This window comes from Rhinoderma darwinii, chromosome 1 (assembly GCF_050947455.1).
Source record: "Rhinoderma darwinii isolate aRhiDar2 chromosome 1, aRhiDar2.hap1, whole genome shotgun sequence".
Taxonomy (NCBI): Eukaryota; Metazoa; Chordata; class Amphibia; order Anura; family Rhinodermatidae; genus Rhinoderma; species Rhinoderma darwinii.
Genome location: NC_134687.1, coordinates 602,439,424 through 602,454,775, shown reverse-complemented (window position 1 = coordinate 602,454,775; position 15,352 = coordinate 602,439,424). Strand labels below are relative to the sequence as shown.

General features: G+C 45.4%; 1 protein-coding gene across 1 annotated transcript in view; it reads right to left on the bottom strand.

Annotated features, from left to right (window-relative positions):
• Nucleotides 1-14,677, bottom strand: part of LOC142662449 (elongation factor 2-like) — a 37,426-nt gene extending 22,749 nt beyond the window's left edge. Inside the window, exons 1-2 of the mRNA XM_075840657.1 lie at nt 14,493-14,677; nt 9,258-9,472 (exon numbers count right to left, since the gene is read on the bottom strand). Of these exons, the coding sequence (XP_075696772.1) occupies nt 9,258-9,472; nt 14,493-14,495 (218 nt within the window). The 5' untranslated portion in view covers nt 14,496-14,677. The remainder of the gene's footprint in view (nt 1-9,257; nt 9,473-14,492) is intronic.
• Nucleotides 14,678-15,352: the final 675 nt, after the last annotated feature.

The following is a 15,352-nucleotide window of genomic DNA, read 5'->3' as shown; positions in this document are numbered from 1 at the left end:
GTAGTTAGGTATAGTGTCAGGGAATTTAGCGTCAGGAATCGGTCACCGTAGATAGGCTTAGCGTTAGGGATCCATCACCGTAGTTAGGTTTAGCGTCAGGGAAGCTCGGAATAATTAGATAGGTTTAGTGTCAGGCACCCGTCACCGTAGTTAGGTTTAGTGTCAGGGAAGCTTGAAATAATCTAGATAGGTTTAGTGTCAGGGAATCGTCGCCGTAGTTAGGTTTAGCGTTAGGGAAGTCCACATAAAATTTAGTTAGGTTTAGTGTTAGGAACCCTCGCCCTAGTTAGCTTTAGTGTCAGGGAAGTCCACTTGCTCTCTAAAAACAAAACACACATTTGTGCTAGTTGTGCTATCCTATTGCTCCCAGTTAGGGATTTATTTTTTTGCAGTATATAAATTTTGTCTTCGCACAACAAGCATGTCCCAACGGACATTTACTGCTGAAGAGGCGTATGCATTTCTGGCCTCCGACACAGACTCGTCGGATGGCGATACACTATTTTATTTGTCTACCTCCTCATCCAGCGATGAAGAGGAGGGACCCCCTAGGAGACGCCCCAGGACCACCACCATAGTAGAAATCCCTGAGAGAAGTGACCCCACAACAAGTGATACCCCTGAGCGAAGTGACCCCATTTGGACGCCCACACCAGACCATTATGAACCCCAAATCCCTGAGTACACGGGCAGCCCAGGCATCAAATTTAACACGGCAGGGTTCAGTGAGATGGACTTTTTCAAGTTCTTCTTCACTGATAACTTTATAGAGCTAATGGTCACCCAGACTAATTTATATGCCCAACAGTATATCACCAAGAACCCCAACTCATTTTATGCCCAATCCCAGAGGTGGACTCCTGTAAACGCAGCAGAGTTGGGCAAGTTCTGGGGACTGCTCTTGAACATGGGGCTTCTTAAAAAGCCATCCATTAGGACCTACTGGAGCACGGACATCCTATACCACACCACGATGTACCGTATGGCCATGTCCAGGATGCGTTATGAGGCAATACTTCGCTTCCTACATTATGCCGATAATGAGCAGTGCCCACCCCGAGATGACCCCAGTTTTGACCGTTTATATAAACTGAGACCCCTATTAGACCATTTCAGTGCCCGGTTTGCCCAAGCATACACCCCCGAGAAGTGTATTTCCATTGATGAGTCCCTGGTACATTTTAAAGGGAGGCTTCAATTCCGCCAATACCTGCCAAGTAAGAGGGCAAGGTATGGCGTGAAGTTGTATAAGCTGTGCGAGAGTGCATCAGGGTATACATATAAATTCAGGATATATGAAGGGAAGGACAGCAGTATTCAGCCCCCAGAATGCCCCCCCTTACTGGGAATTAACGCAAAAATTGTGTGGGATTTGGTGCACCCACTGCTGGACCAGGGTTACCACCTCTACCTGGATAATTTTTATACCAGCGTCCCGCTCTTCAAGTGCCTCGCTTCCAGAAGGACTGCGGCATGCGGCACTGCTAGAAAAAATCTTAGAGGCCTCCCTAAAACACTGCTTGGGCAAACACTCAGAAGGGGTGAGAGCAGGGCACATTCTAGTAGCAACATATTGTGTGTCAAGTACAAGGACAAGAGAGATGTCCTTGTATTGACAACAATACATGGCCACACCAGTACCCATGTACCTGTACGAGGTACCAGTACAGAGACCCCCAAACCAGATTGCATCCTGGACTACAATAGGTACATGGGAGGGGTGGACTTGTCAGATCAAGTCCTGAAGCCCTACAGCGCTACGCGGAAATCGAGGGTGTGGTATAAGAAGCTGGCCGTGCACATCATACAGATGGCATTGTACAATGCGTACGTGCTACGTCGATGTGCAGGCCAGAGGGGAACTTTCCTGGAATTTCAAGAGGTGGTTATAAAGAACCTAATTTTTGGCGACCAGGAAGGAGGGGCACCCAGTACTTCTGGAAGCGAGGCCACACGCATCGTACCAGGGCAACACTTTCCAGGAGAAGTTCCCCAAACTGGCAAGAAGGGAAAAAGTCAAAAGAGGTGCAAAGTGTGCTATAAGAGGGGGATAAGGAAGGACACAACATACCAATGCGACACGTGTCCCGAAAAACCAGGGCTCTGTATGAAAGATTGTTTTAAAATGTACCATACATCCCTTGATTTTTAATTTACCCTGATGCACTCCGCACAGCTTATCCCCCTCATCTTTCCCTTTTGAGCCCTGCCATGTGCCCAAGCAGCAAATAACAGCCACATGTAGGGTATTGCCGTACCCGGGAGAACCCACATTACAATTTATGGGGTGTATGTCTCCGGTGGCACATGCTGGGCACAATATATCGGACACTGAAATGGCATATATGTATAGGAAATTGCAAATCTCACTTTGCACCATCTACTGCGCATTACCTTTTACACAATAACTGTTGGGTCAAAATGCTCACTACACTCTAGATGAATGTCTTAAGGGGTGTAGTTTTTAAAATGGGTTCACTTCTCGGGGGTTTCAACTGTACTGGTACCTCAGGGGTTCTGCCTACATGACTTAGCACCAGAAAAGCTCCAGTAGGCTAAATGGTGGTCCTTCCCTTCTGAGCCCTGTCGTGTGCCCAGGCAGCTAATAACAGCCACATGTAGGGTATTGCCGTACCCGGGAGAACCCACATTACAATTTATGGGGTGTATGTCTCCAGTGGCACATGCTGGGCACAATATATCAGACACTGAAATGGCATATATGCATAGGAAATTGCAAATCTCACTTTGCACCATCTGCTGCGCATTACCTTTTACACAATAACTGTGGGGTCAAAATGCTCACTACACCACTAGATGAATGTCTTAAGGGGTGTAGTTTTTAAAATGGGGTCACTTCTCGGGGGTTTCAACTGTACTGGTACCTCAGGGGTTCTGCCTACATGACTTAGCACCAGAAAAGCTCCAGTAGGCTAAATGGTGGTCCTTCCCTTCTGAGCCCTGTCGTGTGCCCAGGCAGCTAATAACAGCCACATGTAGGGTATTGCCGTACCCGGGAGAACCCACATTACAATTTATGGGGTGTATGTCTCCAGTGGCACATGCTGGGCACAATATATCAGACACTGAAATGGCATATATGCATAGGAAATTGCAAATCTCACTTTGCACCATCTGCTGCGCATTACCTTTTACACAATAACTGTGGGGTCAAAATGCTCACTACACCACTAGATGAATGTCTTAAGGGGTGTAGTTTTTAAAATGGGGTCACTTCTCGGGGGTTTCAACTGTACTGGTACCTCAGGGGTTCTGCCTACATGACTTAGCACCAGAAAAGCTCCAGTAGGCTAAATGGTGGTCCTTCCCTTCTGAGCCCTGTCGTGTGCCCAGGCAGCTAATAACAGCCACATGTAGGGTATTGCCGTACCCGGGAGAACCCACATTACAATTTATGGGGTGTATGTCTCCAGTGGCACATGCTGGGCACAATATATCAGACACTGAAATGGCATATATGCATAGGAAATTGCAAATCTCACTTTGCACCATCTGCTGCGCATTACCTTTTACACAATAACTGTGGGGTCAAAATGCTCACTACACCACTAGATGAATGTCTTAAGGGGTGTAGTTTTTAAAATGGGGTCACTTCTCGGGGGTTTCAACTGTACTGGTACCTCAGGGGTTCTGCCTACATGACTTAGCACCAGAAAAGCTCCAGTAGGCTAAATGGTGGTCCTTCCCTTCTGAGCCCTGTCGTGTGCCCAGGCAGCTAATAACAGCCACATGTAGGGTATTGCCGTACCCGGGAGAACCCACATTACAATTTATGGGGTGTATGTCTCCAGTGGCACATGCTGGGCACAATATATCAGACACTGAAATGGCATATATGCATAGGAAATTGCAAATCTCACTTTGCACCATCTGCTGCGCATTACCTTTTACACAATAACTGTGGGGTCAAAATGCTCACTACACCACTAGATGAATGTCTTAAGGGGTGTAGTTTTTAAAATGGGGTCACTTCTCGGGGGTTTCAACTGTACTGGTACCTCAGGGGTTCTGCCTACATGACTTAGCACCAGAAAAGCTCCAGTAGGCTAAATGGTGGTCCTTCCCTTCTGAGCCCTGTCGTGTGCCCAGGCAGCTAATAACAGCCACATGTAGGGTATTGCCGTACCCGGGAGAACCCACATTACAATTTATGGGGTGTATGTCTCCAGTGGCACATGCTGGGCACAATATATCAGACACTGAAATGGCATATATGCATAGGAAATTGCAAATCTCACTTTGCACCATCTGCTGCGCATTACCTTTTACACAATAACTGTGGGGTCAAAATGCTCACTACACCACTAGATGAATGTCTTAAGGGGTGTAGTTTTTAAAATGGGGTCACTTCTCGGGGGTTTCAACTGTACTGGTACCTCAGGGGTTCTGCCTACATGACTTAGCACCAGAAAAGCTCCAGTAGGCTAAATGGTGGTCCTTCCCTTCTGAGCCCTGTCGTGTGCCCAGTCAGCTAATAACAGCCACATGTAGGGTATTGCCGTACCCGGGAGAACCCACATTACAATTTATGGGGTGTATGTCTCCAGTGGCACATGCTGGGCACAATATATCAGACACTGAAATGGCATATATGCATAGGAAATTGCAAATCTCACTTTGCACCATCTGCTGCGCATTACCTTTTACACAATAACTGTGGGGTCAAAATGCTCACTACACCACTAGATGAATGTCTTAAGGGGTGTAGTTTTTAAAATGGGGTCACTTCTCGGGGGTTTCAACTGTACTGGTACCTCAGGGGTTCTGCCTACATGACTTAGCACCAGAAAAGCTCCAGTAGGCTAAATGGTGGTCCTTCCCTTCTGAGCCCTGTCGTGTGCCCAGGCAGCTAATAACAGCCACATGTAGGGTATTGCCGTACCCGGGAGAACCCACATTACAATTTATGGGGTGTATGTCTCCAGTGGCACATGCTGGGCACAATATATCAGACACTGAAATGGCATATATGCATAGGAAATTGCAAATCTCACTTTGCACCATCTGCTGCGCATTACCTTTTACACAATAACTGTGGGGTCAAAATGCTCACTACACCACTAGATGAATGTCTTAAGGGGTGTAGTTTTTAAAATGGGGTCACTTCTCGGGGGTTTTAACTGTACTGGTACCTCAGGGGCTTCTGCCTACATGACTTAGCACAAGAAAAGCTCCAGTAGGCCAAATGGTGGTCCTTTCCTTCTGAGTCCTGCCATGGGCCCAAACATCAGTTTATCACCACAAATGGGGTATTGCCGCACTCAGGACAAATTGGGCAACAAAATGGGGTGTTTTATTCCTTGTGAAAATAAGAAATTTTGAACAAAAATTACATCTTAATGGAAAAAAATATCATTTTTTTAATTCACAGCCCAATTCAAATAGGTGCTGTGAAAAAACGGTGTGGTCAAAATGATAACAACAACCATAAATGAATTCCTTGAGGGGTCTAGTTTCCAAAATGGGGTCACTTCTGGTGGGTTTCCATTGCTTTCATACCTCTGGGGCTCTGCAAATGCGACATGGAACCCGAAAACCAATCCAGCAAAATCTGGACTCCAACAAACACATAGCGCTCCTTTCCTTCTGAGTCCTCCCATGGGCCCAAACGGCAGTTTATCACCACAAATGGGGTATTGCCGCACTAAGGACAAATTGGGCAACAAAATGGGGTGTTTTATTCCTTGTGAAAATAAGAAATTTTGAACAAAAATTACATCTTAATGGAAAAAATATCATTTTTTTAATTTCACAGCCCAATTCAAATAGGTGCTGTGAAAAAACGGTGTGGTCAAAATGATAACAACAACCATAAATGAATTCCTTGAGGGGTCTAATTTCCAAAATGGGGTCACTTCTGGTGGGTTTCCATTGCTTTCATACCTCAACACCTCTTCAAACCTGGCATGCTGCCTAAAATATATTCTAATAAAAAAGAGGCCTCAAAATGCACTAGGTGCTCCTTTGTTTCTGAGGCTTGTGTTTTATTCCACGAGCGCACTAGAGCCACATGTGGGACATTTCTAAAAACTGCAGAATCTGGACAATACATATTTAGTAGTATTTCTCTGGTAAAATCTTCTGTGTTACAGAAAAAAATGGAATAATATTGAAATTCAGCAAGAAAAATGAAATTTGCAAATTTCACCTCCACATTGCTTTAATTCCTGTGAAATGCCTGAAGGGTTAAAAAACTTTCTAAATGCTGTTTTGAATACTTTGAGGGGTCTAGTTTTTAAAATGGGGTGTTTTATGGGGGTTTCTAATACATAGGCCCCTCAAAGCCACTTCAGAACTCAAGAGGTACCTTAAAAAAAAGGCTTTTGAAATTTTCTTAAAAATATGAGAAATTGCTGTTTATGTTCTAAGCCTTGTAACGTCCAAGAAAAATAAAAGAATGTTAAAAAAACGATGCCAATCTAAAGTAGACATATGGGAAATGTGAACTAGTAACTATTTTGGGTGGTATAACCGTCTGTTTTACAAGCAGATGCATTTAAATTCTGAAAAATGCAATTTTTTTCAAAATTTTCTCTAAATTTTGCAATTTTTCACCAATAAACACTGAATATATCGACCAAATTTTACCACGAACATGAAGCCCAAAGTGTCACGAGAAAACAATCTCAGAATCGCTTGGATAGGTTTAAGCATTCCGACGTTATTACCACATAAAGTGAAATATGTCAGATTTGAAAAATGGGCTCTGAGCCTTAAGGCCCAAACTAGGCTGCGTCCTTAAGGGGTTAATGACCAAGCCATTTTTTACGTTTTTCCATCGTCTCATTCCAAGAGCTATAACTTTTTTTGCGTCGACATAGCTGTATAAGGTCTTGTTTTTTGCGGGACAAGTTGTGATTTCTAATAGCACCATTTTGGGGTACATAGAATTTAATGATTCAATTTTATGAACTTTTTGGGGGGGGGGGGGGAATATAAATAAACAACAATTTCCCCACACTTTTTTGCGTCCTAAATTTACGCCGTTTACCGTGTGGTATAAATAACATAATAATGTTATTCCGCGGGTTGTTGCGATTGCAACGCTACCAAATTTGTATCGATTTTGTATGTTTTACTACTTTTACACAGTGAAAACACTTTTTTCAAAACTATTTGTTTTTGTGTCTCCATATTTGAAGAGCATAACTTTTTTATTTTTTCGCCGATGCAATTGTAGAAGGGCGTTTGTTTTGTGGGACGACTTGTAGTTTTTATTGGTAACATTTTGGAGTAAATGCGACTTTTTATCAAATTTTTTTTTTAAGGCTAGATTCAAAGAAAACAGCAATTTTTGCATGTTTTATTTTATTTTTTACGACATTCAATATGCAGGTTAAATGATGTAATAAGTTTATGGTTTGGGTCGTTACGGACGCTGCGATACCGAATATGTGTAACTTTTTTTACTTGATTTTGTTTTTGAATAATAAAGCAGTTTGTAAGGGGGAAAAGTGGGTTTTTCAGCGCCCTCCCTCTCTCCAAAACCCGCATCTGAGGGGTCAAACGGGTGAGATCGATACTGATATCGATCTCACCCGTTAGAGCAGGGATGCCCCCAGTTATCTCTGGCAGCTGAGGGCAGGGAGATTTAACGGCTCCCTGCTCTGTTTATTTATTACGATGCATCGCTGTAAAAAGGCTATTGCATCGGAATAAAGCCCGTTAGTGGCCTCCGTAAAAACACTATGGGACGTTCACGAACGGGTTGAAGGACTCTGCGGGATGGAGTTCTAGGTTATTCCATACTTTTTTTTTATTTTTTCTATTTGTGGTATACTCACGCATACCTGCCAGACAGAGAACAAAAGCACACTATTTTGCCTCCGTTTGACAATACAGCTCTATGAACATGTTAGCGCATGTACATCAGGAGCTTTCCTGACATACAAAATACGTGATGTGAACAGGGTCTTACCAATTTCCATGTGAGCTGTACAACACTCTATACAGAAAGCTCCCCCTAGTGGCAGGTACAATCATCTAGATTTTTATAATTTAACTCAATGATCACACTGCAGTACATAAGGGGGAAAAGTGCTGTAGAAGAGTTACAAACACATGTCACAAAATCAGATCTATAGAAATATCACACTTTAAAACTAGAAGAAAAAAAAAAAAGTAACTTTGCTTTACTGTTATTGGATGAATGGAGTTCAGTTATCTCACGTAGAGTGAAATTCCTTTAATCCGGCACTTGTTTTCAGCAAAGAACTGCAATCTAATGTGGAATATCACAAGAGCAAAATTAAGCAGAGAACCAATTAGGAAATTCTTTTGAAATTTTTGATAGTGGCCAATTTTTTAGGTAACATTTTAATTTTTGTCTTTCGTCTTGAAGGGTCTTTACCCTTGCAAAAGGAATTTTATAGACTTTCCTATGCCTTTCGTAGCTCAGATAATCTAGAAGGAATATTTGATAATCTGGCATTTGTTAGGCGTTATTGATGCTGGATTAAAGGAATCCTATACATAACTGCTCAAAAACACACTTGATGATAAACCCCTCTGCTAGATATAGGATACATAAGCCCCCGGTTGTGAAATTTTTCCGTAATTGAAAGTAGTCTCTAAAAATACCCGATGTTTATTGCCTTGGACACCATTGCTCTGGCTGCAGCCTGCCGAGGGGAGCTACAAAAATAAATTTACAAGAGCGAAATGTATCCTAGAACACGGAGATACTCAATAATGCAGCAGAGGGCAGGGTGACGGAAAGTGATCCTGATTTAGCAGCTCGTCCGCACAGAACCCAAGAGGAGAGAAGCTCCCCCATTTATGATGCTGTAATAAGCTGACAAATAGGAAAAAACAGTGGGTAAGATCGTAATGCAACATATAGCTTCTCTTTGGGAACTCCTCTTACAATACTTAAAAAGCAATTGCCATAATAAAGCACATAACTGCAGGATCAGACTACACAGGGTTTGTAGTCTGTAACCATGGAGACCGAGGTCTACCTTTTGAGCTGTGTAAACTGAGGCAGTAGGAGATTTTTTACTCCAGACTACCTGAAAAATTGGAGTGATATAAATGGATGCAAAAGTGTAGAAAAACATTTAAAACTGGCCTATAGTCTGTGGAGAAGCAATAGGGAATTTGTTTTATTACCCTGAAGCATTAGGGAACGGTTATTTAACCTTCTCCCCCTCTATAGTCTGTAATGTGACTCGCAGAAGTAACGGGGCTGCAGCAGAATAGTGCAGGGTTTAGCGGACACGTCCTGCGGTACTCACGTGGACTTAATGGTGATGCAGCGTTCTTGTTCATCTTTTCGTGTGTCTGTAAAACGCGTCTCTCCGGCTCTGGCAGAAGCGATGATGCCGGCTTTGCACACCAAAGAATCAGTCAGAGTGGATTTGCCATGGTCAACGTGAGCGATGACAGACATATTTCTGATGTTGGACTTTTTGTCCATGATCGCTCGGATCTGGTCTACCGTGAAGTTCACCTATAATGGGGACGAAACAAAAAGGCAAGAAATAAGCTCACAAGCTCTCTACAATATGGGGGACACTGACACCGGGATGGTCTTCTGTGGGGGCAGCAAAGCGGTTTGTTCTCCACCTTTTAATACAAATCTATGTTTAGGCAGACACCGCCGTTTGGGCCCACGCTATTCACAGGACATGGTAATACTCTATTAAATGTCTTGACTGCCAACCTGTCTATAAGGACTAGTAGAATTGAAACAACATTTTTGACGCTTTCATTACTCTGGAGATAAGCGTTGCCATGCGTGCCTTGTAGCCACTTACCCCATATTTAAAAAAAAAAACACATGTAAGCGGACTATAAACGCTAATTGGTGAATAGTCGGGAGGTGACCGTTGTCGACCCAAGAACACCCATATCTATGACTATTTTATCTATAGAAAACATGTGTGGGATCAACGTCTGCTATTGTACCATGTTACGACCTTCCATAGCAGTGAATACAGATGTGTTATGGATGGATTTTGCACATTCGAGTTTGCTGGTCGTAAACCTGCTAAAACCCTCAATTAGAGGGAAGGACGGCCGCCAGGGTCCAGGTGTGGGTCCCAAAGGGGAGATCCGGGTCTATCGAACATTTACGGCATATGCCATAAATGTCTGTCAGGAGAAAACCCCATTAAAGGGGTTTTCCAGCACAACGTAAATATTGCTAAAAGAGAAGCGGTCACTACGACTCCACATAAGAGCATTAACGTGATGCCCTAATAGAGTGGTAAATTATTGCATCCAGCCCCTAAAGTGATAAACGTGGCCTGAAGAGAAAGCACTTCCACGTACTGTTGAGTCACATGGTGTATCACATGATCCCTGCTAGAAACAGGAGTCACAGACTGCACTACATGACCTTTCCTGAGCTGCTGACTGGCTAAAAGAGGACATGTGACCCCATAGTAGCAGGAAGTACTTTCTTTTCAGCCCCGCGGGGGGCGGTTGAGTGTATCTAATTCTACCCAATAGTACAACCCAATTGGGGTAGCATAGTGAGGTCCAACTCACACATTTATGGCATATAAATAGGACCCGCACCTACGTGGAAAACAGGGACGAGGCAGCCGACGCATTCAGGCAGAGAGGTCCCTCTCCATTCAGTTCTATGAGAGTTCCAGAAAAGGCCTAGCAAGCGAGCAGGAGACCCTCGTACTCCAAATAAGTGCGGTACCCCCCACCTATAACACATTTATGACATATGCGGTGGATATGCCATAAATGTGTGAGTTGGAAATAACCCTTTACTAGGTCTGTCATGTTGACATTCTTCTTGAAGCAGACATTCTCATAGGTCATCTCTTACCCTCCCCCCACTAAAACAAAACTGCTGAAGTGAATGGCACCCCGTCAGCTCCTCCAGAGAGCGGAAGATTAGCCATAGATTATAATTGCATGCCTGAGAATGGATGAGGTAAACAAGGTGCAATCATTACATAATGAGAAGTTCTAGAACTTCGTTTTAAGACAATGTATCAATTTCTCACCATTATCCGTTTGCTGTCAGTGAACAAAAACTGATGGTTTACAACACAGAGGCTGAAAATACTGAGAAATGAGAACACATTGGGGAGATTAATCAACAGTGCCAGAAAATATATAAATGTTGCCATATAGGACAATCATGCCAAATTTATCAAGACACGGCATCAGAAATTTGCCGCACCTTGCCAGACATTGTAGACACTTTCTTTGGCCAACTCCTGGCCGGCATACATTACATGTGTAATTTTGCCAAAGTAAAAGGTATACGCAGTAAAAATAATTTGGTGCACTTTACAACTAGTCTTAGCAACACTCCTAAACTTTTTTCATTAGGGTCGAGTGAAACTTAAAAAGTGGAACATGAATTACGGAATCTGATTTATTACTATGGGCAACTGCCCTAGAGAGGACCGGGGCCGTCGTTCCGCTGATCGTTGGCGGTTTATGATAATAAAACTCAAAAGACCCCTGTAGATTTCTGTGAGCTTAGCGGCCCGCTATCAATAGCGCTCTGAAGATTTCAGACTCCAAGGTGTCTCCTGAGAAACGACGTGTGTGACCATAGCCCCTTTGTTTTGGTGGTCAGTGGGGGTCTTACTGATATTCCATAAATATAAATTGTGGAAATTGCCCCTTTAACTATAGCAAGAGTAATGTTTCCTTGTCGCCCAAGACACATGGGGAACATCCTCTCTTATGGGAGCCGATGCCAGGCAGACAATTCAGACTACACAAAGCTTGACTGAAATATTGAAGTGAGCACAGACAAGACCCGGTACTGAGGGAGCCATATACACATCCGACATGCGCTACATTCACCACGTAACTAATTACACACCAGGGGGCGCTAAGTTGTTGGGATCAATGGTCCCCGCATCTAAGTGATATTGCGGGGACCATTGGCGTTTAAAAGTAAAACTCTGCCTTTTCTTTCAGAACATTTACTGGACTTGGGTGATCTCCTGATTGACACAAATAATGAAGAATCCGGGAGAAATGTGTAAAAATAACATCAGATCTATGAAATTTTAAGTTGCTAGCTGCTACTAGTAAAACCACAATATTTTTTTGCGCCATTGGGGCTAATCGTGCAGCGGATCTGTCCCCATACTATACTGCGCTTAGACAGATTGACTTTAAATACAAGTTTTATTTAATCTTCCCGCAGTTACTATATAGAATTCTGCTCAGCTCCTCCGTTCTATTCCACGCTGCCCGCAGCTTGGACCGTAAGATGACAGGTCCCCTTTAAGTAATGTTACAAAGGTCATTTGCCTCTGGCTTTATACAGATACATTGTAACATGACTTCATCAGTTCAGCATTTCAGTACCATGGACAGGACCGATAACAGTCAGAACATTACATCTTCACAGATCCAGAAAACAGCAGGTCAGTGACCGGACACACTGGAGAAAGATGGACTGTAGCGACCCCCTCCCCTCCCCATACAGAAGGGTCAAAACGCAGAATCATCTTCCCTCATCAGAGCCATGGGAAAACACTGCATCTGGGTACAGACGGACTGCAGTGCTGTGCCCCCCCCCCCCCGGATGATACAACCAGCACTGCACCAGTCTCTGCTCCTTACAACTGTGTAAGGTCAGACCGTAGAAAGGTGCCCCAATAATTCCAGTGCCAGGTAACAGAGATCAGAACACTGCACCCCTCTATTCCAGTTTCGGGTGATATGGGGATCAGAGCATGCACCCCTCTATTCCAGTGTCAGGTGATATGGGGATCAGAGCATGCACCCCTCTATTCCAGTGTCAGGTGATATGGGGATCAGAGCACTGCACCCCTCTATTCCAGTGTCAGGTGATATGGGGATCAGAGCATGCACCCCTCTATTCCAGTGTCAGGTGATATGGGGATCAGAGCACTGCACCCCTCTATTCCAGTGTCGGGTGATATGGGGATCAGAGCATGCACCCCTCTATTCCAGTGTCAGGTGATATGGGGATCAGAGCATGCACCCCTCTATTCCAGTGTCAGGTGATATGGGGATCAGAGCACTGCACCCCTCTATTCCAGTGTCAGGTGATATGGGGATCAGAGCACTGCACCCCTCTATTCCAGTGTCAGGTGATATGGGGATCAGAGCATGCACCCCTCTATTCCAGTGTCAGGTGATATGGGGATCAGAGCATGCACCCCTCTATTCCAGTGTCAGGTGATATGGGGATCAGAGCATGCACCCCTCTATTCCAGTGTCAGGTGATATGGGGATCAGAGCATGCACCCCTCTATTCCAGTGTCAGGTGATATGGGGATCAGAGCACTGCACCCCTCTATTCCAGTGTCAGGTGATATGGGGATCAGAGCATGCACCCCTCTATTCCAGTGTCAGGTGATATGGGGATCAGAGCATGCACCCCTCTATTCCAGTGTCGGGTGATATGGGGATCAGAGCATGCACCCCTCTATTCCAGTGTCAGGTGATATGGGGATCAGCGCATGCACCCCTCTATTCCAGTGTCAGGTGATATGGGGATCAGCGCATGCACCCCTCTATTCCAGTGTCGGGTGATATGGGGATCAGCGCATGCACCCCTCTATTCCAGTGTCGGGTGATATGGGGATCAGCGCATGCACCCCTCTATTCCAGTGTCGGGTGATATGGGGATCAGAGCATGCACCCCTCTATTCCAGTGTCAGGTGATATAGGGATCAGAGCACTGCACCCCTCTATTCCAGTGTCAGGTGATATGGGGATCAGCGCATGCACCCCTCTATTCCAGTGTCAGGTGATATGGGGATCAGAGCATGCACCCCTCTATTCCAGTGTCGGGTGATATGGGGATCAGAGCATGCACCCCTCTATTCCAGTGTCAGGTGATATGGGGATCAGAGCATGCAACCCTCTATTCCAGTGTCAGGTGATATGGGGATCAGAGCATGCACCCCTCTATTCCAGTGTCGGGTGATATGGGGATCAGAGCATGCACCCCTCTATTCCAGTGTCAGGTGATATGGGGATCAGCGCATGCACCCCTCTATTCCAGTGTCGGGTGATATGGGGATCAGAGCATGCACCCCTCTATTCCAGTGTCAGGTGATATGGGGATCAGCGCATGCACCCCTCTATTCCAGTGTCAGGTGATATGGGGATCAGCGCATGCACCCCTCTATTCCAGTGTCGGGTGATATGGGGATCAGAGCATGCACCCCTCTATTCCAGTGTCAGGTGATATGGGGATCAGCGCATGCACCCCTCTATTCCAGTGTCAGGTGATATGGGGATCAGCGCATGCACCCCTCTATTCCAGTGTCGGGTGATATGGGGATCAGAGCATGCACCCCTCTATTCCAGACCAGTAATAGCGGTGCTAGACAGAAATGACAGGTGATCTATGTATAAAATGGCCGCATCACAGACAGTGGAGTCTGGTCCCCTTCTACATCTCCGGACCACCCTCCCCCATAGCCGTAAATCTGTGCATCTCTGACAGCCGAGGGGTCTCGTCTTCCCGCTGAGTTGGACGCCTCCCCGCCGGAACTCACCATGGTGGCGGATGTCGGCAGATTCCCCGGGCAGAGCGAAGCAGGGAGCCGCCTCACAGCTGGAGGACTGTGGAACAAGGAGGAGAAGGCGGGGTGGTGACGCAACTCACAGGCTGCGCCGCTGTGGCTGCCGGCAGAAAGGGGTGGGACGGAGCCGCCGGACTCTGTAACCAGGGTAACATGACGCAGGCCTCAGCTGCAGAGGAGAGCGTACTCCTGCCGCAGCCAGTGCTGAGTGTGGCGCATGGTGGGCGCAGTGATGTGTGCACAACACGACATTGGCGCCTCATTACCAAACTCGCCTACATTTGAGCATCAGGGAGATTCTGAGAAGTGGTGTGATAAGCGGCATGCTACATTTTTAGTATATAACCCCCTCCCCAATTCTATATGACAAGCCCCTAATTTAACGTGTTTGAATAACAAGTAGTACATATGACTCCTTCATGGCACCCAAAAATGAATTCAAACCCCCAGGGTAAATTCAGACTAGACTCTAGCCTGCAGTCACTTAGGCTAGGGCTACACGGCGATTTTGGACGCAACACAGGTCGTGCGACCTATGATTACTGGGTTGCCCTGTCTGCATCGCAGGTAATGAAAGTCAATGTTGCCTCAACAGTCGCAAAAAGTCCAGCAGGAACAGATCTCTTGCGCCTGCCATGCTGGCGCTGCGGTTGCGGCAACCCGCGTGTGGAAACATGGTCACAATGATCTTTGACCACGTGACCTGTGTAGCGGTGAAAGTCGTCGTGTAGCCCCGCAGTCCTCTTCAATTCCGGGCACTTCTGATAATAAAATAAACAAACTTGCTCCCTCGGATATAAAGGAGCCCTGACCCGACATTCCGGGGCTACAGT